Source organism: Juglans regia, chromosome 16, assembly GCF_001411555.2.
Source record: "Juglans regia cultivar Chandler chromosome 16, Walnut 2.0, whole genome shotgun sequence".
Taxonomy (NCBI): domain Eukaryota; kingdom Viridiplantae; phylum Streptophyta; class Magnoliopsida; order Fagales; family Juglandaceae; genus Juglans; species Juglans regia.
In genome coordinates, this window is record NC_049916.1 from 21,872,521 (window position 1) to 21,895,944 (window position 23,424).

General features: G+C 38.0%; 3 protein-coding genes across 4 annotated transcripts; 1 reads left to right on the forward strand and 2 right to left on the reverse strand.

Annotated features, from left to right (window-relative positions):
- Positions 1 to 602: 602 nt before the first annotated feature.
- LOC109003156 (protein kish-like) lies at positions 603 to 9,076 on the forward strand. Its single transcript, XM_018981173.2, has 5 exons — positions 603 to 878; positions 1,496 to 1,542; positions 1,634 to 1,740; positions 7,926 to 7,960; positions 8,870 to 9,076. The coding sequence occupies exons 2-5, from the start codon at positions 1,540 to 1,542 to the stop codon at positions 8,935 to 8,937; spliced, it is 213 nt and encodes a 70-aa protein (XP_018836718.1). The 5' UTR covers positions 603 to 878; positions 1,496 to 1,539; the 3' UTR covers positions 8,938 to 9,076.
- Positions 9,077 to 11,428: 2,352 nt separating this feature from the next.
- On the reverse strand, positions 11,429 to 14,397 carry LOC109003151 (nuclear pore complex protein NUP54-like). The gene is made up of 9 exons (XM_018981167.2): positions 13,934 to 14,397; positions 13,781 to 13,834; positions 13,407 to 13,466; positions 13,172 to 13,282; positions 12,777 to 12,842; positions 12,612 to 12,698; positions 12,197 to 12,298; positions 11,969 to 12,118; positions 11,429 to 11,801 (listed from the first exon to the last, which is right to left on the reverse strand). Exons 1-9 carry the CDS (start codon positions 14,309 to 14,311, stop codon positions 11,685 to 11,687), a joined length of 1,125 nt encoding a protein of 374 aa, XP_018836712.1. The 5' UTR covers positions 14,312 to 14,397; the 3' UTR covers positions 11,429 to 11,684.
- Positions 14,398 to 16,805: 2,408 nt separating this feature from the next.
- On the reverse strand, positions 16,806 to 21,183 carry LOC109003150 (F-box/kelch-repeat protein At1g67480). 2 transcript variants are annotated; one of them, XM_018981166.2, is made up of 4 exons: positions 20,879 to 21,183; positions 19,580 to 19,648; positions 18,532 to 19,404; positions 16,806 to 17,676 (listed from the first exon to the last, which is right to left on the reverse strand). In XM_018981166.2, exons 3-4 carry the CDS (start codon positions 19,059 to 19,061, stop codon positions 17,049 to 17,051), a joined length of 1,158 nt encoding a protein of 385 aa, XP_018836711.1. In that variant the 5' UTR covers positions 19,062 to 19,404; positions 19,580 to 19,648; positions 20,879 to 21,183; the 3' UTR covers positions 16,806 to 17,048. The 2 variants fall into 2 exon arrangements, with proteins under 2 accessions (XP_018836711.1, XP_035542428.1); XM_035686535.1 differs by lacking the exon at positions 20,879 to 21,183 and adding an exon at positions 20,103 to 20,185.
- Positions 21,184 to 23,424: the final 2,241 nt, after the last annotated feature.

Here is a 23,424-nt window from a genome sequence, read left to right on the forward strand (position 1 = left end):
TTTAAGTTTCACCCCGTCCAACCAGGGGTGCTCCATCCGAACCCCCCCCCCCACATGGGCGTAAGATTGGGTTTCTTTCTCCAGAATCCATTCCCGCACAACGGGGACGGGGCGGGGCAGACCCTTGCTCCCCCAGGCGCCATCCACCACCCACTCACAGGCTCTTATGCACAAAATTCACAAAAAATACAATAAAAACTCTACAAGAACACAACAATTTCACAATAATGAGAGAGAAATCTTAGACTCAAAGAAGGAGAGAGCTTGAGAGAGAGAGCTTGAGAGAGAGAGATGACATTGTGGCGAGGACCGAAAGAGAGCCGGCGTCGTGAGCCGCAGTGAGGTTGAGAGCCAGTGAGCCACTCGGGAGGGGGTGGAACATGGAAGAGACTCGAGGGATATGGTTAAATTAAACTTTCGAAACGACTTACTAAAAAAATAATAATTTCATTATCAAAATTATACATATAATTATATATATATTGGGTTGGGCTGAAGCCCAGCCCCGCTGGCAGGGCTGCCCGCCTCGGGGCCCGCCCCGCACCCATTTCCACTGCAGGCGGGGGGGACCGCCCCCGCATGAGCCAGCGGGTCGTCCCCCGCCACCCACCCCTACCTCCAACGAGAAAAGTTACTGAAACGCATGACGTGGCGCTCCTCCACTTGCTGCGTGACGCACCGTACTCCGTAGCAGATTTATTTCTCGGAGCAGTCCCTTTTTTTGTTTTTTGTTTTTCTTCTCCTCTTTACCACTTGAAAAAGTACTGCTCGTCATTTGGTAAAGCCTTCCACTCTCTGCCGCGCTGAGCTTCGGTAATTCTTGGATCCGTTGCTCTCAGGCGCGCCCTTTTGTTTCCTTTCTCGTCTTTCCGTGTAAGGTAAAGTTTTCCCCCTTTCGCTTGTGTTATTAATTATGTTTGTGATAATGAGGTGTTGTGTGACTGACACTAAGAAATTCAAATCAGGGTTTGGGTTTAAATCGTCCTGTTTGGTCCTAAATTTTTTATTACTCATATAGGATAAGATGCGGTATGAGAAAGTATTTTTGTTAGGATTTTTAGTTTTTTTTTTCGTTTAATAAGTCACGGTTTTTAGTTTTTACCCTCTATTGGGATCGTGGGAAAATTGGAGCTTAGTATTGATTAGTAAACCTTTTGATCAATGAAGAAAAGAACGTTAATTGAAGCTTAATACTCAAAATCATATCACTATTTGGACATGGCATTAGAGGTAAAAGCTACTTTCTCTGTTTCCATTCAGAAAAGAAATCAAAAGGAATAAAAGATACTAGTCTGCCTAAGTTCAATGCATAGATTTGGTTAAAGGTTAGTAAATTCATGAATTACTTGATATCGTGTCATGGACGTTTGGTATTTAATTAGCACCATAAGGCTCCTGAGGCATCACTTCTGCTGCTCTGTATTCGTGTGTTTGCTCATGTGTGTCAACTTGTGTGACCTCTGGCACTCATTATATCTTATTATTATTTTTGTAGTGTGGAGGAAGGAAATAAATTTTGGAGTTTAAGGACAGCCTGAGATGGTAAAGCCATTTTGAGTTTAGTTCTTGAATTGTTCCTCCGATTTATTTTTGAAATTGATGCAGTATTGACATTGTTATTGCTCGTTTCCAGTCTGCACTCTTCAACTTCCATGCGTTTTTAACAGTAGTGCTGCTGGGAATCTGCGCCTGTACTTATTTGAAGATGCATTTTCCAGCGATCCTTGAACAGAGAACGGGGTATGTTCTCTCTGTTATTCTTATTGAGATTTTGTTTCCCTGATTGTTTGTGTATGATCAATAGATCATTATTATATTTTTTTTGTTTTGAGATTGTTGCACTGATTCGTACTCTACCATTCTTCTTCTTCTCTAGCAAGATTTGTAATGTCAAAGAACTTCCTGTGAGAGTGATAATGTCACAGAAATTCATGGGAGAGTGATTTGATTGCATCTTTGAAGCTTTTGCAGTAAACATGCTTTCTATTCTAGGCTTCTAGTAGTTAGCCTGTTATATAGTTAAGGGGTTAACTTCCCAATTAAGCTCAACATTCAACAAAAAGAATCATCAGAGAGCATACTTTGAATGGCAAAATGGGTGTACCTCACGTCACACTGAAGAATTTTTGTGTACCATAACACGATCCCGGACCCTACATTGCAAACCAACTCTGTATACCCACTACTTAGAAGGTTTTCTTAGAGCCAGGCTACCCTAGGCTGAGTTCTTTTAGCTCCACACATGGTACCTTGATGGATGAGGTCCTTCTGACTCTTGTGGAGAACATTTTAGACCTTGGTTGTTGATGTTGGTTTCAAAAATAGGTGTGAATTGGTTGAATCTTTCGGAAGAATCAAGAAGGTGAGCTTGTGAGGTTAACCCCTAGGGGTTGGCTCAAGTGGTAAAGGTTTGGGGGTATGCTCCCCCCAGGTCCAAGGTTCAAATCTCCTTGGGTGCAAACACTCTCTAGGGGCCACACCCCTTAGTGAAAAACTAGCGATTTAACCAGTTCCGTATAGGGAAACTTCCGAGGGTGCGGTGCACAGGACCGGGGTTTACTCTGCAGGGGTGGGTCCGAAGGGCCTTGTTTTGGAGAGGTTCCCCAACATAAAAAAAAAAAAAAGAAGGAGACGAACTGTCGTAGGACCTCTTCAATACAAGGTGACGATTGGAGTCCCGAGATGTGGAAAAAAGTGGGGGAAGTTGAGGGTTCTCTCTGGCATATACGGGCGGAATTAATGGGTTGGAAAGATAAAATTAGTTCCTTATTATTTTCAGTTGACGAGGGTTTGGGTCTCTTGATGGGCTTGAGTAATAAGAAGTGTGGGCCTAAGTTAGATAAGCCTAATGGGAGCAAGGTGTTTGGGCCTATTCGAGGCCTAGGTGGAAAGACCAACGAGGTGGTCTATCGGCAGATTGGGGCTGGGCTTCCCCCTTCAGCTACAGTGGCTTCCCCTGTGCAGAAGTCTGGCCCACCACCTCAGACAGGGTCGCCAGCGAGGTGTGAACCGTCGGGACCTTTCTGGTGGCAAGTTCTGCGACGGTGAACAGTACAACAGGAGTTGGGCTCATTGAATGCAGTTGCCCGTTAGCCTCTGGGCTTCCTCCTTTGGCTACGGTGGACTGCGATGGTCAGAGTCCTGGTCCATCATCACAGAAAAAGTCACCGGTGAGGTGTGAGCTGACGGGGACTGTGGAGTTGTCAAGATCGACGGCTGTGAACAGTGACGAGGGGTATTTTTCTGCTGCGAAGATGGTGTGTGCTCAGTCCAGGGAGGATTTGGGTTCGATTCTATCTAGGTCTTCACAGACGGGGTCGATGGAGGTGGGGGAGTCTTCTAGCTGTTTCTCATCGATGTGCTTGCCCTTGCAAGGTGGATCGGAGGTTGGTGTGCAGTCCAGGGAGGATTTGGCTGATGATGCTAGGGCTGGGGTTTTGGAGGAGTGTTGTGATGGGGTAAAGGGATTAGTTTCTTCTGTGGAAGTGGTGCCCTGCACTCTTCTAAAAAATTGTGATTTACAGGTGGTGTTGGGGGGAGGGGAAGACTCAATTTCGTGTGAGTCAGGGGAGATTTTATAATCTGATGAGGATGGTGATCTTGTCCCTTTGTGTTATTTGAATCCAGGCCTTGAATTGCCTTGTAACTCTTTTGATTAGGTTCTGTGGAAGGTTGAAGAGATCAAAGATGTTGTGGGGATTTCTTGTAATGGTTATGATGAATTTTTCATGAAACCCAAAATCATTTGTTGGAATGTTCGGGGTTTAAATGATTATAGGAAGCGCTTAAGGGTGAAATATTGGCTGCATCAATGGAAGGCTGACGTTATTTGCCTTCAAGAAACCAAGCTGAAATTTGTGAATAAAGCCATAGTTCAGAGTTTGTGGAACTGTAGTAGTGTGGGTTGGGTAGAGCTAGTCTCTAATGGGGCCTCGGGTGGTATCATTATATTGTGGAATAGGAGGGCAGTGGAGCAGGTGAATCATTTTGTGGGGGAATTCTTGGTGGCTTGTCATTTTAAAAATCTTGAGGATGTGTTTGAGTGGGCTTTTGCTGGGGTTTATGGCCCTAATGTGGATAGTAGGAGGATTCATTTATGGGAAGAAATTTCGGGTGTGTGTAGTTGGTGGAATTTACCTTGGTGTTTTGGATGGGACTTTAATCTTACTCGGTTTCCTAATGAGAGGTCGGGGGATTCATATTTTTCAAGTGCTATGGCTAATTTTTCAGATTTAATTTTTGATTTAAATTTGATAGATTTACCTTTGGTGGGAGAAGATTATTCTTGGTCTAATGGCAGATCTTCTAGGTTGGATGGGTTTCCGGTTTCGTCTTCTTGGGAAGCACACTTTTCGGGTTTAATGCAGAAAATTTTGCCGAGACTGTGTTCCGATCACTTCCCCATTATGTTGGATTGTGGTGGTATTGTGAGTAGAAGAAGTTATTTTAAATTTGAGAACATTTGGCTTAAGGTTGAAGGTTTTGGGGAAAAGGTTAGAGGCTGGTAGAATTCCTATAATGTTACTGGCACTCCTCGCTTTGTTCTGGCTAGAAAGTTGAAATATCTTAAGAAAGACTTGGTGAGATGGAATAAAGAGGAGTTTGGGTTGTTGGATACCAAGAGGAAGCGACTTATAGAGGAGAAGCAATTTTTGGTTGTTGGATACCAAGAGGAAGCGACTTATACAGGAGAAGTAATTTTTGGAAGAAAAGGAGGTGAAAGGGTTGTCATCGGAAGAGGAAAGAACCAGAAAATTAGGGGTGGTTTCTGAACTGGAAAATTTAGCCTTGATGGAAGAGATTTCATAGAGGCAAAAATCGAGGGTGTTGTAGCTGAAGGAGGAGGGGGATAGGTGTTCAAAATTTTTTCATCAAATGACAAACTCTCACAGAAGATATAATGTGATTGAGGTACTTCGTGATGGGGACAGGTTGATTACGGATCAAGAAGATGTTAAGGCCCACATTGTGAATTTTTATGAGCAGCTGTTTTCAGAAAATTTTTCTTGGAGACCAAAACTGGACTGTCTTGCTTTTAATTCTATAGAGCAGTTGGATGCTGTGTGGTTGGAAAGAGAGTTTGAAGAAGATGAAATTCTAGATGTGGTAAAGGGTATGGACAAGGATAAGGCTCTGGGTCCGGATGGGTTCACTTTGGCTTTTTTTCAAGATTGTTGGAACGTTGTTAGAGATGATATCATGAAGGTGTTTGCTGAGTTTCATTCGTATAGGAGGTTTAAGAAGAGCTTGAATGCTACTTTCATTGCTCTTATTCCAAAGAAGGCAGGGGCTGTGGAGATAAGAGATTTTAGGCCTATTAGTCTGGCGAATGGTATTTATAAAATTATCTCTAAGGTGCTGGCAAATTGTTTGAGTAGGGTGATGGAGAGGATTATTTCACCATCTCAAAATGCTTTTGTGAGAGGAAGGCAGATCTTAGATTCTGTTTTAATTGCTAATGAATGTTTGGAGAGTAGGTTTAAGGTGGGGAAAGCTGGGATTCTTATTAAATTGGATATGGAAAAGGCTTACGATCATGTAAGCTGGGATTTTCTTGTTTATTTAATGAGGAGATTTGGTTTTGGTGCTAAATGGAGCTCATGGATTAAGCATTGTGTTTCGACTTCAAAATTTTCTATATTGGTGAATGGTGAACCGGCTGGTTTCTTTTGTAGTTCTCGCGATTTAAGGCAAGGCGATACCATTTCCCCATTTCTTTTTGTTATGGTTATGGAAGCTTTGAGTAGAATGATTTAGAGGGCTGTGGAGGGTAATCTGCCATCCAGTTTTTTGGTGGTGGGTAATGAGACTAGGAATTGTTTAAAAATCTCTCATTTGTTATTTGCTGACGATACCTTGATTTTTAGTGAGCCTAATTCTGATAATTTTCGTGTTTTAAGAGCACTTTTGCTATGTTTCGAAGCTGCTTCGGGGTTAAGAGTTAATTTGTCAAAGTCTGACATTGTTCCTGTGGTGATGTTCAGAATTTATCAGACCTGGCTAATTTACTGGGGTGCAGAATCTCTTCTTTGCCTTTGAGGTATCTTGGGCTTCCTTTGGGAGCCTCTTTTAAAGCTGTCAATATATGGGATGAGGTGATTGAAAAAATTAAAAGGAGGTTAGCGGGTTGGAAGAGGATCTACTTGTCTAAGGGGGAAGACTAACTCTTATAAAGAGCACTTTGTCCAACCTTCCCACATATTTCCTTTCTCTTTTTCCTCTTCCGGCAAGTGTTGAAAAGAGGATTGGGAGTTTATTTCGAAATTTCTTATGGGGAGGCTATGGTGAGGAAAAGAAGTTTCACTTGGTTAGTTGGAAGAAGGTTTGTCAACCACTGGATCGTGGTGGTTTGGGGATAAAAGATTTAAGGGTTTTTAATAGAGCTTTATTTGGAAAATAGCTTTGGAGATATCATTTGGAGAGTAAAGCCTGTGGAAAAATGTGATAGAAGTGAAATATGGAAGTTTGTGGGGCGGTTGGTGTTCTAAAGCTGCCAGTGGTGCTGATGGGGTTAGTTTGTGGAAATTTATTAGAAAAGGTTGGGATTCCTTCTCCAATAATTTCAGATTGAAGGTGGGAGATGGTAAGAGGATTCTCTTTTGTCATGATTTGTGCTGTGGGGATACTGCTCTCAAGCTGGTTTTTCCTTCAATTTTCAGAATTGCCAGGGATCATAATGCATCTATTTATGATTCTTACTGCAGTAATAATAACCAGGTTGAATGGAATATCATTTTTATAAGGGATGTCAATGATTGGGAGGTGGATGAAGTTAAGGCTCTGCTGGTTAAACTCTACAGTTCAAAGTTGGTGCTTGAAAGAGAGGATAGTATGGTGTGGATCCCTGCTGGAAATGCTAAGTTTTCAGTCTCATCTAATTACAGATTTTAGTCAAGTCATTGTAGTTGTGTTTTTCCTTGGAAAAGTATATGGAAAGTGAAAGTTTCCAGTAAGGTTTCTTTTTTCTGTTGGGTGGCATCTTTGGGTAAAGTATTGACTACTGATAATCTTAGAAGGAGAGGTCTGTTTATAGCTGATTGGTGTGTCATGTGTAAAAGGGCAGGAGAATCTGTAAATCATCTTTTTCTTCACTGCAAAGTGTCAAGATTCATGGACTGAGGTTTTGAGTTGGACAGGTTTACATTGGGTAATGCCTAGAGAAGTGGTGGATTTATTGGAAGGGTGGAAGGGTTTGAAGGGCTGTAAGAAGGTGGTGAGAGTTTGGAAGATGATACCTCTTTGTTTTATGCGGTGCATATGGATTGAAAGAAATGGGAGATGCTTCAAAGATAAAGAATGCTCATTGGGAGATCTTAGGGATTTTTTCTTGAGTACTTTGAGTTCTTGGGTTAAAGTGTTTGTAATGGAGGATAATTTTCTGCACTTGTTTTAGTTTTCTGGCGTTTAGTTTCTTTTCGTTTATGGAAGTTGTAGTTGTTTCCTTTTTATACGTTATGTGTACTTGGGCTTATACCTATTTCTTGAATAAATTATTACTTATAAAAAAAAAAATCTCTGAATCGCTTATAAACACATTTTCTGAAGATGACAATTATGCTCTTTTATAGAGTGAAATTTTTTCGGAGTTTTCTGTTGTGATGGTCACTAGACAACCTGCAGAGATGTTTCGTAGACAGATTAGACGTTGTCTCCCTCCATCCCCCCATTCTAGCTCTAATTACGGCTGGTTACTTCAAATTGTCTGAGCTCAATTAGTAGTTGTCTTTTTAATGTCAATTTTCATTGTTTTTTCTTTCCAAACGTTTTTATATCGAGCCTATTATCTATTTGATTTATCCATGTTAAGCACAGTTTTGTATTATTAAAAGATTGATTGGCACAGTTATCCATTTTTTTGGGTCAACAGTTGATTGTCTTTAGTGATTACAATTGGCCCTAATGACTAAAATATGCTTATCTGACAGGTTTCGTGGTTTCTTTTGGAAGGCAGCTAGAATAGGTGGGCCTTTATTTAGATGTTTTACCATCATCTATCCACAGTAGTCCATGTTTTCCTGTTTCACTTCATTCTTTTGATTTCTCTTCTTGGGGACTTCTTGCTTTTCATTTTTTTTTTCCTTTTGGATGGTGTGGTTGATAATTTATAAATTATGATCGTTGACTTTGGAGACCTGGGATTCTGGGAAGCTAACCCTTGGGTTGCTGTCAAGGTAAACGTAGATAAAAAAAAATTCCAAAAACAATGTTTCTTCTAGTGATGCCCTCAGATGTAATCCCCACCAAAGAAAAACCCTACAATTCCTTGATATGACATCTTGGCCTACTACCCATATATCTTGAATTACTTGAATTTTAAGCACAGAGGTAAAGAGAGATGTGGATTTGGCTAATCAGTCTAGACAATATCCATTTATTTACAAGGGGAAGTGATTGATTTAAAACTTGCAAGACAACTTGTAGTATTATTACCAAAGGGTCTGCAGAACTTCAGATTGCCCATTGATTGATGTCCAGCCTCTCTGACATTTGAACTTTTAGACATGCAATCAGAGGAATTGAAAGTCAAGCAGCCCTTGCATTTAGAATGCCATGAACTTCTAAGGAAAACACTATGCCCACAGAACATGTCCACCGAATTTTTTTTTAATTTTTTTTTTTACTTAATGATTAAGTAAGTATTTTTAAATGAATATGTGATATTTTTTAAAAAATATTTAAATAGTTTAAAAAAATAGTGAAAGAAAAGATTAAAAAAAAAAAAAAAAAAGAAGAAGAAGATTTGTAGTGCTCGGTAAAGGATTTCGGTAAAAATCGTCTGTGACGTAGCAATGTCCAACTTCTAATTCCTTGCTCTTCATGCTTTGGAATCTGAGAGGCTAACAATTCCTTGTCTGGTTTTCTGAATTAGGTGAGCGCTTGAGCCCATGGGTGGCTGTTGGATGCTTTACCATGGGTGTGTCAATCATCTTCTTCTGAGCTACATCTTATTGTATTCAGATGTAAACTTCATCTGTGTTTTCTTTTACTTTTTTCATATGGAAAATCTATCCAAATTTGATACCAAAGGATTTGTGTGATGAGAATACTGTTTCACCTAGTTGGCATTTTTTTCTCATCGTTCTCTGGTTTTTTTTTTTTTTAATTTTTTATTGATGATGTAACCATTCATTGCCTATATTCCATCATTAATTGTAAAAATTCCTGTCATGGTAATGGTTATGATAGAACAAGTATCACGTGCCGAGGGCAGAGCCTTTTGTTGCATTATCATATTTTTTTGAAACAGGCCTGTTAGTTGGAAATCCAACTTGAATACTACATGAAGCATTTATATGAAACATTTATTGGCAATGCCTTTTTGTACGATAGCAACCCCTATATGTTGGAAGAAGATGGGAAGAAAAAGGAGGAGATCAAGCTGAAAGTAGGGCGTTGGGGGTCTTAAAGCCAGCAGGGACACATGCAATGGCATAAAGTGCTAGCTTATGTTTGAATCTCCTAAAGAACAAAACTTTGTCTCCACCCCAGTGCAAAACAGTGAGGATAATCTTCTTCACAGGTCTCCTTTGATTCCGCCCATCGACAACCTTCCCCACATCCTCTTCGATATATTTGTCATCTTGAATAATCTTCTTCACTTGTCTCCTTTGATTGTGCCCATTGGCAACCTTCTGCACATCTTCTTTCTTGTACTTGTCATCTTGGATAATCTTCTTCGTGGGTCTCTCTTGATGGTGCTGATCAGTGACCCTTGCCATATCTCCGTTGGATTCATCATCTGCTCCCCAATGAAGAGGATAACTTCTCAAGAACGCCCTTCTGTTAGTGTAGTTTTCATATCGAAAGCTTATTGTTCTCATTCCATCACCTTGTTTGCCTTTCCAATCCATACTAGAAAAGATACTACTGTACTGAATGCTGAACAAAGCTGGTGGGGTTTGTATATAACGAGAGGTAAGAGCGTGAGGAGCTAGGAAGTTTGGTAAGACTCTTGTAATTGGCTTTCCGATCCAAATGGATATGCTTTATTTGATAATGAACCAACGTAGCTATTAGCATATGGGTGGACTGAGCATGGTTTATGTATTCTAACGGATCCGATTACTTCATGATTGGTAGATCTTCCATACTTGAGTTGTCGTGGCATCATCATCAGGCTCATGACTTCATCTTTGCCAGTGTTTAACACTCACTCCAACATTGGAAGACGTGTATGATTTTTTTTGTTTTGTTTTGTTTTTTTTAAATCAAGTCTTCTATCCTTACGTGTTTGATTCGTGGTTATCAAATAATGATATGCTCCTCAGATTCTCCTCCTAATTGTTCGAGTGTAGGCAATTGTCGTTTTAAACCTAGATAGTTACCTTTTGCTCCTTTAAATTGTGGACTTTTTAAATTTTTCTCCACAAATTAGTTCTGATAATTCATTGCACACTTGAACTACAAAAAAATTGATACCTTACATCTTCCCTTATAATTTGACTAATCAAGACCGAACATCAATCTTTTAAAAGTTAGTCTATATACAATTCTCATATAAAAACTGTTCATGCAAATCCATTCAGTTATGTTTAAAAAAAATTAAAATTACAATAATATCTTTTTTAAAATAATATTTTTTCCTCTTTTACCTCACACTCAGGACTGCAAATAGAATTTTTCATCTTTTAATGGTTATAATTATTAAATGAGGGTGTAAATAGTAACCTTTTATTTTATTTTATATAGTTAATGTTACAATGTTTCGAAGCAATAAACCATGTGTCCCATAACCTCATAGTGGTCATCCAAGGTTCAATGAACTTTTGTTCTGAAGTTTGGTTCTTTAACTTCTCTCAACTCATCTCAACTCATCATTATAACTTTTTCAAATCTCAATAAAAAATATAATAAACAATTTAATTTTTTCAAATCTCAAAATAATAATAATATTAAAAAATAATATTTTAACAATATTTTATCATCTCAACTCAACTCACTTCAACATCCAAACACAACCTAGTCTCGTGGCTATTGGCTAGCTTGGATTCCTCTCTTCAGTGAGAGCTCGACTCCTTGTCACACATCTCTCCACCCAAGAATGAAAACGAAACACACACAAACAGTAGCACTTCATAGTTCATATAAAATAGAGGCTGCATTATTAACAGAATGCCGTATAAATAAATTTGGAATTCTTCATTCTAAGTTTTTTCATCCATGGTTATAGATATTGATATAGAACAATCAAGTGGACTAAAATATGTCAAAATCTGAGCACAAATATTACTATAAAAGAACAAGGTAATTGGTATCAAAGAGCCACATTCGTCTCTTCTATGAACATAAAAGCAATTAGTCTTGTTTAAGATGTTCCTTTTTTTTTTTTCTTTTTTTTGGGGTTCCTTCAATTATTTTACCAACTCAGGGTTTTTGTTCTCTTTTATTGTATAATGATCTTCAGTCTATCTACTCAATGAAAGGAATATATCACAACTAACTAAATATATTAGCATATCTATATATTCCTTCAATAGTTACACATTTAAACTTAGCATTTAAATTTAAGACAACAGTTTCAAATGCTTTCCAATCAATAAAGAGTCCCAAATGAAAAGGTTGGGGGGTTGAGACTTACATCAGCCGTTACTGACTTTTCAAGTTACCTCATGCAAAAACTCGCCAACAGATTGTAAACATCATTGTAAATAAATTCACCAGTGCCTTGGGCATCTTAAGCTTATTTAGCTCATAAATTCTGTCCGTTGTGTGTCCTCGGCCATTATGATCTCCATGTCCCTGATATCTCGCTTCAAAACATTGCCAAGCCTAGCAATGGCCTCCGTCTGCTGTTGTAAGACCTGACCCACAAAAATGAGAATAAAGACATGAACACCGTGCATGCAACCATATGTTTTCAGAAATGACATCATATATTTACCGTATCAAGAATCCAAGATATGCAACTCATAAAAAAATACAAGTCAAAAGAAAGAAAAAAAAAGTTTCAAATTTGGTTTACTCTCACCTCCTGCATATCAGCAAGACTCTGTTCATCTATTTTGGTTGATCCTGGAAGATAAATAGAACTGCCAGCCCCAATGCCATTTGCTTGAACACGAGACAAAGTGAGCAGGTTTTGTACCCTCTTAGAAAGTTCTGCTCCAGATCCTTTCAACTGAAAAATCGTCTATTTTGTCAGTACCATCTTCTGATAACAGCATAAGATTAGCAAGCTTCAAAATGAAACATCTACCTGTCTAGTTATTGCAGCTAACTTCTCGGCCAATTCAGCTTCCCCTTTCGTTAACGGTAATCTGAAACCCTTACCCTCCAATGCCTCCACTATTCTCATTACCTAACAAAGGAAGTTTGATGAGAGAGAGAGAGAGTCAAAATGATTAGATTGTCAATAGAAATCAAATTTAAAACAAAAAATGACCAGTGGTCCTATCAGCCATGGCTGACCCAAGCTAAAAAATGTCCAGTATGTCCTATCAGCCATGGCTAGCCCAGCTTGGGCCATTCAACCAATAGCATTTCTGCTCTCAACCATTCATCATCATGATGAAAACAAGCAATGCCATACCATTCAAATTGATTTTCTGATGCAATTAAATCATATTACACAGTTACCACAGCTCATCAAACAAAGCATAACCTGTCCTCACCCTTAAAAGACGCCTTTGAAGAGCTTGCTCTTTCTGTCTCATTCTTTCGATCCGAGGAAGAGTGTCAGCTTGAAAATGTCTTTGAAGCTGCAGAGATTGTTCAATATGTAAATGCCAAATCTATAATGAGAGAAAGAGAGAGAGAGAGAGAGAGAGAGAGAGTACCATCTTCACATTGCTTTGAGTAATTCGCAATCTCTCAGCATCCGAAACAATGACTTCATCTTGGAGCTGCATCAAGCCCAGATTAAAATGGTACATTGGCTGGTCCCAAAAGCCGAATAAGAGGAAAGAGAACATAATCTACTAAAATGATACGGTTTCCTGAAATAACCAATTATCCTTGGAAGTGCAACCATAGAACCAACAGCAGCAATGTAACTGCAACAACATGAATAATCTCTTTGCCACAGCTGGGTAGCCTTCACTAAATCCCTAAGTTTTATCCCTTCATCTAGCTATGTTCTAAGTTACCAATTCATGTATATAGTTATTGAAATCATTTATTGCCATCAATTATACACAACTTATTTTTTTCCCAAACTTCTAACAGATATTACCTTAAGACGCTGTGAAAGATCCTTAAAACCCTGAACAAGCTGAGGCCACAGGCGTTCCCGGTCAGCACTTTCCATACCCTCCAGTTTCCCCATAGCCTCTGCCCACATAATCTGGTAATGCAAACTATCCTCCAGACTCAGCCGAAAAAAATAAAAACAGAAATATTTGAAGCTACCGATACATATTTCATTAAAGCGAAAGGAATCAGAAAAATAACGAAAGAAAATAGCTCACATCTGATACACCAGCAGGCTTCACCTTAAACTGCGGATCTGTCACGCTGAACAACAAATGCTGCGAAAACAATGCCACCATCAACACATGACATAAAACTCCAAAACCCTAATTCTCAATTCCTTTGCTCAGAGAATGTCATGGAAATTTACCGGTCATGATTTGAGTAACACATTTCACTCGAAAAACATAACTGAAACAACACACCGATAACATGTTTTTTCAAAATGCTGCTTTCCTTTTTTTTAAGGAAAGTTTCATTCTTTTAAGATTTTCCTCAAAAAAAAAAAAAAAAGCAAGCGGATTTCTTACTTCATGAGTGGCAATCCAATACATTTGTAAACTGAAAGAGAGAAAAGGAAAACAATACGAACCTTAAAAGCATATTTAGGGTTTCCAGGCTCGCTCTTATAAGCATCGACAATTGCCTAAAAAACACACAGGAAAAGAAAGAAAAACCAACAACTGCAGATTAAGCAAAAGAGAATGGCCAGGATCAGGGTTTTGTCAAAGAAAAACAGCCCTACTTGAATATCTCGATCGGCGAGAGAGAAAGGGAGAGGGGTCACGGGAGCCATCTGAGTAGTCAGTTGCGCATTGGGGAAAGGAGAGGGCTGCGGCGTAGAGAACGCTGGCGTTTGGAACCCGAAACCCGTAGAAGCCGGTTGCTGAAACAATGGAGTGAGTTGCTGTTGTTGCTGTTGTTGTTGCTGGGGCTGAGAAGAGAACGGGGTGGCGAAGAGAGAAGAACCGAATCCAGTGGCGAAAGACGGTGCCGAAGAGGGAGTTCCAAATGCCGGAGTCGAAGACGGAGTACCAAAAGCAAGGGTCGTAGAGGGAGTGCCGAAGGCTGGGGTTGAAGAGGGGGTGCCGAAGGCGGAGGAGGAAGCTTGAGCTCCGAACATTGTTATTGTTGTTGTTTGGAGAGCGGAAAGAGGGGAAACTGGAAATTTAAGCGGAGTGCGCCATTAGAACGCCCGACTTATTTCCTACCCTGTGGCACTTCCATTTTTCTAGTGTGTATAATGTTTAAAATATTGATATTTTCGCAACAGTCTTTTTAAAATCGTTTTACATTATTCAGTTTTACATCATTCAGAAAAAACACTTTTGACAAAAAGTATCAAAATAATTTTTTTCTTCTAATATATTTTTTTAACTTATTTGAGATTAAAAAAATATTTTAAAATATAATACTTAAATAACCTAATTTTTTCATTAAAAAACTTTTAAAATCATTTAAACATTTTTTAATACTCTCACCCCAACTCCAAACGGGCCCAAAATCTCGTCCCCTCGACATCATGTACATGTAAACTCTAATACATGAGTCAACATGTCAGAACTTCATGTTTTGTTCCCCATGGCCAAGTTGCCAACTATGCCATGACAAGCTTTGATGGGCCCATGGTTGATGCCTTGACACTGTCATTAACAAGGCTGGACTGCCCCACGAACCATGCCTCGACACTGTTGCTGATATGCCCCGACAACCCCACAGGTTAGGCCTTGACACTGTTGCTGACATGTCTTGACAATCTCACAAGCATGCCATGGCCCCTGCCTAGGACAGGCCCACAGACATGCCATGGCACACCCATGACAACCCCACAGGTATGCCATGGCATGCACAAGACGCTCTCATTGAGGCTAGTGACCAAGCCAGCAGCGCGCACGCCCAATACCTAGGCACCTTGCCTGAGCCATGACAGTGTGCCCATGCAGCAGCAGCCCCAACGCCCAGGTCCCTTACCTGGACCATCCCAATGCCCAGGCCATGCCAGCCACACGTTAGCAACCATGCCAGCTATGTTAACCATGCCCATGGCCCAGTCTAGGCCACCAAGGGCCAACATATGATGACACGGGCCATCGTGGGGCCCACCCAAAACCTATTTTACAAGGAGACCTTTTAGAGTTTTCCCACTTATGTCATTGATTTAAATAGGACCTTAGACATTTCATTTTACATCTTTTGGCATATTTCCTTTGTGGACAGTTTGAGTTGTGTTCTTGAGATCATTTTGGTGCTTTTGCACTTGGGTGCAATTTGTAAATTCCAATGAGAGGATTAACACCTTGCAATTCGTGAATAGATGTTTATTTATCTATTTGTGTTTCGTCACCTTACCATTTGTAAATAGTTGGTGATTCAATTATCAATCTCTTGCATATTTTCCATTCTCTAGTCAATATTCATATCATCCATTATTATTCATTTATTTTCTTGAATGTTCATATATTTTCTCACATTTTATTGCATATCAAACATATTCTAAGCCTTATTCTTTATATCCTTTGATTTCTCAAATATCCATAAACACCAAAAATAAAGTCTTCATCTTTCCTTTGTCATCAAAGATCAAATCCACTTTCTATACATTCTACCAATTGTCATAACTGAAATTCTCATTGCCTCCATCATTCCATACACATATCATGCCTTAGTTGGAAACCCTAGCCTTCCATAACGATTTCCTACACTTTAGGAATCCTAACCCTACCATCCCTTCATCCAGCTAAACCCTAGCCGAAACCCTAGAGTCCCACAAGGCAATTCCTACATTTTAGGAATTCTTATCCCATCCTTTAAATTCAATCCCTAAAATCACTTCATCTCTCAAATCATTCAATCTCTTGAATCACTCAACCCCTAGAATCATGCAATCCCTAGAATTACTCATTCTCTAGAATCACTCAAGTCAACCAAAGACCTTTATCCTCTTACAATATCCAAATCCTATTTTTCTCATCTTACCTTAGTCAATCCCTAAATTCAAGAAACAATTCTAGACTCATTCAAACACCACCAAATCCTCCTTCCAAACCCTAGCAACTCATCCTACACACCAACCATAAGCCACCTCATCCCAATTTCGTAATCCCTCTTAGCCATCACCCAAAACCCTAGCTTCACTTCACCTTACCAATCCTAAGCATCATCTGACGCCAACATCAAAAACAACCATCAAGCCGTTCCACATTGTGTCAAACACACCAAATCATCACTTAAATCACTTGAACTCATCACCATCATCAATTTCATCACTAAACATCATACCTTCATCAATCTAAAAACCCTCCATTGTCATCATAAGTTCAAGGCCAAGCAAGTTGACACGGCACATTCGGTCATCACAAGGACAAGACAAGCTTGCGAATCCTTAATGTTTAGGAACTAGACCGAGGTCCCTAACACAAAACCCCTGATAATGGTAAACCATCTTCAACATTTGGATGATGCAACATCTTAAATTGGCTGACTTGACCAGCTGGCTTCTTTAGGCTGAAACGAAAGGAATCGCCTACCAATCTCATCAGGATTGCTAGTTCTTTTTTCTACACATTATGGGAAAACTTAGCTCTAATGTCCTCAGAGGTACACATTAAGGGTAAGTATATATGTCAAAAAAATTGTTCATGAAACACATGAGAATAGTCCGACCAGACAACACATGCATTAAACGATGGACACGTGACATGTTCTACAAATTAACATCCATGATGAGAATACATAACAGAATTAAACTGAAACCGGTAATTGTGACAAGTGCCTTGAGTTAAATCGACGCAAAAAGGGCAGCAAATGGAAAGATACATTCAAGACTTTATGAGAAAGTCCTCAGCGATCTAAGACAGTTCTTAGGCCTTGATTGTCACACTGCAGAAGCATAAACCAGACGGCTTTATATCGGAAGTCTGCCACTCTGAGCCTGGTGCTGCATTTGGGTCGTACAGTAGAGTGCGATAACCAGGTTCCTCCTGGACAGAGAATAGTAGTAATTTTCCGTTCAGTATTCCGAATCGAAAGCCAATACATGAACTCCCTGTTAATGGAACTGGTACCATCTTCCATGAATTGTCCTCTGGAGTGAATATTGCTAGTTTCCGCTGGTTCTTCCACTCCATACAAAAGAGTTTCTTTTCCAGCACAGCGTGAGCCGTGACCATGACACAACCATTCTTCATTTCACACCAGGTGTGTCTCTCGGGGTTGTACACATCAACGAACTTTGAATTCCCAATTGTGAAGTTTGATCTTCCACCCATGACATACAGCTTTCCCTCAAACCCACATGCAAAGCAACCCCACCTTGGGCGGCGAAGACTCTCTATCAGGGTCCATTTGTTAGTATCGGGGTTGTATACCTCCGCACTAGGTAGACTCTCACCGTCTATCCCACATCCTCCAACTACATAAACCATACCATTAACCTCTGCACAAGCAAAGTCGTACCGAGCCACATTCATATTTGATAATTTACTCCAACTGCAATTACCCAAACAAAAACAAAAACAAAAAAAATTGTCACAAAGCTAGCAAAAGAGACGGGGTGAAATAAAAAGTAAAGAAAAGATTGGGGTGGGGGCTCTATAAAAGGTTTGCCTTTGAGAGGACCTAATTAAAAAACTAAATATCATTTATGGCAGTCGACATCATATGGTTCAGATGTTAAATCAACTCAAGTCCTAAAACTAAATGAAAACCCCACACGAAATAACATAATTAAGCCGCAACTCATATGATGCAACAACAAAATCTGACCAAACCAACCCGAACTAGAGTAGTAAATTTGCGCCCACCCTACTCAATGGCTTAAAAATTATAAACCACTCGAGTACTGATACCCACACAACACTTTTCACAATACATTTTACAACTAAGTTTTAAAATAAGGGTATTTTTGTAAAGTGGTATTACTTTTATGAGGCATTTTACAAAAAAAATCTGTCATTTTAAAATATAGCTGTGTAAAGTATTATGAAAAGTATTACGTTGTTATCCCTTTTCTTCTACATTTATTTTTAAGTGTTCTTAATGTTCAGGGCAGTAATTCAAAACCAATATTTTTCATTATTAGTGCAATGTATTAGTTGATCAAACAGTCCAGATCTGCTAATTCTTTCCAAGAAAATTGCCAAGTTCGGGCTGTTTAAAATAAAGATAATTGCCTATAGTACTTAAAAAAAAAAAAAAGAGCTCAAAACAACTCACAATAGAGATTATATTTCATATCCAGCATAAATCACAACAAACCTTCAACTGACTTTGACAACTGATATGAATCTATAACCCTATCCAGTTTAAATAGATTAATCCCGTTAAATGCAATGGAAAACAAACCTGTTGAGGCAAGAATCGTATTGGTAAACATCCGAGGAGGCAGAGGCAGTCCCATCAATCACGGAAAAGCCAGCCATGACAAGAAGCTTTCCATTAAAAACAACCACACCAAAGCCGGCTTTCACTGGACCAGGCATTGGTGGTAGAAGCCGGTGTTTATGGCCTAAACAATCCAGAACCTCCCAGTGACTTTCCTTCCCTTCAGAATCCATAGTTAATACATAGAGCCATTCCTCTAGCACCCCAGCTAATTTCCGCACGATGATGAATTCTTTGCTTTGAATAAATGATCTCCACCTTTTGGAGACACCACCCATAGCTGGGAAGTTGGAACGAGGAACAAGTGCAAGGCAATACTTTGCCACATCATCAGGCAGCCCAGGTAGAATGGGGCTATCAAGATCAGTAACAACTTGAGAAGAAAAATGTGGATTGTTTTTTGAAAGAGCGGGTATATTTTGCTTGACAGACTTGGACATACACATATTTGATTCTGTAAATCTCTTCTTTCCACTCATAAATCTTGGCATAGTTTAATGTGAGCAGTTTTACAGAATCCTGGAAGATATAGATGATCTCGGGCTTAATCAACTATATCACCCAAATGATGTCTCAATATATTTGGTTTCCTGACGTTTAACTAAAGAAATTCATGATATCCTTCACCTATTGGGATTCTACAAGACCAAGGCATAAAAGATGTTGTGGAACGAATCACTTGAGCAGTAAATGCTGAGGACTTTCCGTGTCTTGTCCAGTCTGATTCAAATTCCATGCCAGAAGTTTTGCTCTTACAGTGGTTTCTTCCTGTTACTATATGCACAATACTTTCTAAACCAACGTTGTCTCTTCCTCCACACATTGCCCAAATATCTACAAATCATAGGAAAAAGTTATCGCAAACTATTCTTCAGAATGGATATTTAGTAGGAGTATAGCAGTAATAGTAATAATAATAATAATAATAATAATAATAGTAATAATAATAAAAAAAACAACTGCTTCTATACAGAAAATCAGAGTAAAAAGAAAATGGAAAAACACATACCAGACAAGGCCATAAAAGTCAGCAAGTCTTAACCCCCTGTGACCTCCATTTGATTCAATTTCAGGAAACCTGATCATATAAAAGAAGTCGATTCAAATATCACCAAAACTCGAGCTTAATATCATAAAAAAAAGAAGAAGTGATAAGACGGCTTTAACTGTATTCTACCCAAAACACACATTAGAATACAAACTTCCCTAATTTGTTGTTAATATCGTTTTCAAAGCGCGGGACCTACACGGGCCTACTAGTGGTTAGAAAACACCATAATTGAAAACTAAAGAACGCATGTGCATCATGCGCTAAATTATGTGCATCGCATTCCATCGCCGGAAACAAGAACGTATTAATTTATTTAAAGGGGTAGACAACTGAATAGACACGGATAATCAATCCAATGACTTTTTCTTTTTATATTAAGAGAATTATGCACGCGTAAAGTACAAAGACTACCCAGCCACCCACCATGCTCCAAGAGAAAGACCAAAAAGCGAATATGAAAACACAAAGATGAAAGACCTACACAACTGTAGCGCACTGGGTATGCTATCACCGATCGATAGTCTCTTTTTTTCCCAGTTGAAAAAGCATAACGTAGATCAAATCTAACATAATAGCCCAAAAATAACAGAACAAAAGCATAAATAACCGGATCCGAGGCCAATCGATTGCTTATAGAATGAAAAAATGAAAAAGAAGATAAATTCGAGGAATTAAAGCTGAACAACATAGGTGTCTGCAAGTAGTTGATAAGATAGGAAGTACAAATAAGTTTAAGTGAAGGATGGATAGAAAGGGTGCAGGGAAAAGAAAAAGTCGTTTTAAGTTTTTTGCGCATTTAAGCAACTTTAACTTTAAGCGCATGGGAACTAAAATAGCAAATGAGATGTTTGACATCGAAAGCGAGCACAAGTTGCACAACCACCTAATTATTCCCAAAAAAAAATCAAACTGACGAGTTAATGTTGGGGAAAAAAAAAAAAAAAAAAAAACCCCATTTTTTGATAACTTGCATACAAGCACAAAACCAGAAAAAAATACAAACTTCATGATAAATTTTTGCCAGAACCACAACTACAGGGGAGAACAAGCAAACAAATACAAGATCTGATATTAAAAATATATATATTGAAACCAATCCGATCCAATAGAAAATATGGAAAACAAACCAAACAAATGAAAAACGCAAAAGAAGCATCTGAATCCGGCGAACAAATGTCGGTGGGTTTGAGATAAAAATATAGAACATAGGTCAAATAGAAAGACAGAGAGAAGAGGAAATGAGTTAACGAAACTTACCAGAAAGAAAGAAGATAAAAAGAAATCAGGGGAGAGCGTTGGAATCGGGAGGATACCGATACATAGGCGGGTGGGGGAATGCAGAGGTGGTCGCAAGCGTTAGATGGGAATTTATAGGACTCAGAATAGCAATAGGAGGATAGAATTGACAGAGAGCGACCACTCCAGAGAAATAAAAAATTAAAAAAAAGTTTTAAGATAATCCCTCGAACCAGCAAGGAGAGAGACCAGCACTCGTGTTCCTGAAATAGAGGGAGATTCAGATTGTAATTCCTTTGTTTGCTTTTTACGATATTTTTCTGTCTCAAAATTAGACCGAAACTGGATAATGTTGAGGTATAATTCCAGTTTCGGTCTAATTTATCAGACAGAGTGGTCTCTCTGTGTGGCACGTTTTGCACCGTCCAATTCACTACTATTTTTTGTCATCACGCTTCTTTGCCGTTGATTTTCTGTGTGAATTTCCAAGAAAGAAATAGATTCGATCTCAAAATATGCAATGTTTTACGCGTGATATTTTCGGACAAAAAGTGAATCATATTTAATTTTGTGCATACCATTTAATTCAGAAAATTAAATTATTTATTTTTTATTTAATGGAAATGGTTAGAGACAATTTACTTTGATAAAAATACAAAATTGCCAAATGATAAACCAAAGATAAGGAGAATCGTTTTTTTTATGAGATTAAAAAAAAAAATTTGTTTGGATAATAAGATGAAATGAAATAATATGTAAATAGTAATGAAATGATTTATGAATAGTAGTAAAATAGTTTGAGTTGAGATGTTTTATAAAATTTTAGAAAAAAATTAAATAAAAATATTATAAAATTAAAACATTATTATAATATAATTTTTATTTTTTAGATTTAAAAAAATTAAATTATTTTTTTTTTGTTTTGTTTCCAAATTTAAAAAAATTATAATGATTAAGTAATGATTAAATAAATATTTAAAAATTAGAAATTAAAAAGTATTTATATTTATAATTTTTAAATATTAAAATAAGATAAAATCAAATGAAACGAGAGACTCGTGCTATCCAAACAGGCCTAATTAGATAAGTTTTGATGACTCGTTAAGGGAAAAAAAAAATGGAAGTTATGATGAGGCCAGCCTCATCTCGTCTGGTTGTTCAAGAGCTCTCTCATTCTTCTATTTTCTTCGGTTTCGTCGTAATGATCCCAACATATAACAAAGAACGCTAGGGAATTATAACAAAGAAAATGAATAAAATTTAATTTGTAACACCAAAGCAACACGTTTAATGTAATAGACATCATGCTAATTATTTTTTATTTTTTATGATTGATGTGATATAAATATGACGTTAATTATATTGTACATACCTTCACATTTTTTTTTTTTTTTTATATATTTCAAGTAGTCAGATTTCGAGTATATATATAAAGAGTAATATTAAATATAGTTATGGAATGCGTAAATATCGTGTAGTCACTTTAAAAAATAATGAGATCTATTATTAAAAAATTAATTTATTTTTATATGAGTCTCATATTTATTCACTTTTTTCAAAGCGACTGCACGGCATTTGTATACTCACGACTGCAAGTATCATTTCTCATATAGAATTCTATACAAAATCCACTCCAATATCTTAACTCGTTACTATTTACGTTTAAACGTAACGGTTGTGTTTGGTTGTTGAATCAAACTCAACTTATTACAAACTAATCATTTATGATATCCATTACTTTTTTAATTTTTTATAAAAAAAATTAAACATATATCTACTTATTTCATATATTTTAATTTAAAAAATTAAACTCGTTTTATTACAATTCATAAAATATTTCTATTTATAAATCAACTCAATTCAGTATCTAAACGCAATCTTAAATCTTTTGTTGAAAGGAAAAGTGGTGGCAGCGTAACTCAATGTGAAAGCTCGACGATTCAATGATCTTTTACCTCTTTCGATAAAGACAGACGACAACAGATTGTAATGCTCGTGTTGGGATATTTCAAGGTGTAGAACTTGCACATGAACAAGAAAAAAGAGGACAGAACAACATAAATGGATGGCACACGTTGCAGTGCCTATCGTGTTCGTGTCCAAGAACAAAACAAAACAAAAATAAAAATCCTCTGGTTTAGATTTACAGACCCAGAATCTCCAGATTTCTCCGTTGAATTAATGGTAATGAGCACAGGAGACGTCGATTATACGTAGTTCGATCATTTCAGGCTGATTTGGACATCTTTTTCAAATTTGATTTCTGGAAACTTGGTGATCAACACACGCCGCAAATTCGACATTTTCTTGGCCTCCTCATTATTAATATCATCGTTACAGTCCAAATTAGAACAAGTTTTAGCCACACTCTCACTTGTCCTGCACGTGTTCGGATCTGCTTTCCATGGTTGTCGATGATTCCTGCAATATCAGACGTTGGATTTACCTCTCTGTTCTATAGATGAGTAGTGTTACACTGTTACAGTCAGAAAAATATCTTATAAGATTAAATTTACAAACTGATATGATTTTATGCTATACGTTAAATCTGCTTTACAATTTAATAA

Bases quoted from the DNA above. Each gene is read 5' to 3' on its own strand.
- LOC109003156 (XM_018981173.2), top strand. The intron at 1,741-7,925 runs GTATGTTCTCTC...CTTATCTGACAG, and splicing joins ATCCTTGAACAGAGAACGGG to GTTTCGTGGTTTCTTTTGGA. The intron at 7,961-8,869 runs GTGGGCCTTTAT...TTTCTGAATTAG, and splicing joins TTGGAAGGCAGCTAGAATAG to GTGAGCGCTTGAGCCCATGG.
- LOC109003150 (XM_018981166.2), bottom strand. From the start codon at position 19,061: ATGCCAAGATTTATGAGTGGAAAGAAGAGATTTACAGAATCAAATATG. The intron at 17,677-18,531 runs GTTTGTTTTCCA...GGGTAATTGCAG, and splicing joins TACGATTCTTGCCTCAACAG to TTGGAGTAAATTATCAAATA.
- LOC109003151 (XM_018981167.2), bottom strand. From the start codon at position 14,311: ATGTTCGGAGCTCAAGCTTCCTCCTCCGCCTTCGGCACCCCCTCTTCA. The intron at 13,835-13,933 runs GTAGGGCTGTTT...TGTGTTTTTTAG, and splicing joins TCGCCGATCGAGATATTCAA to GCAATTGTCGATGCTTATAA. The intron at 12,299-12,611 runs GTGAGGACAGGT...TTCCTTTGTTAG, and splicing joins TTCAAAGGCGTCTTTTAAGG to GTAATGAGAATAGTGGAGGC.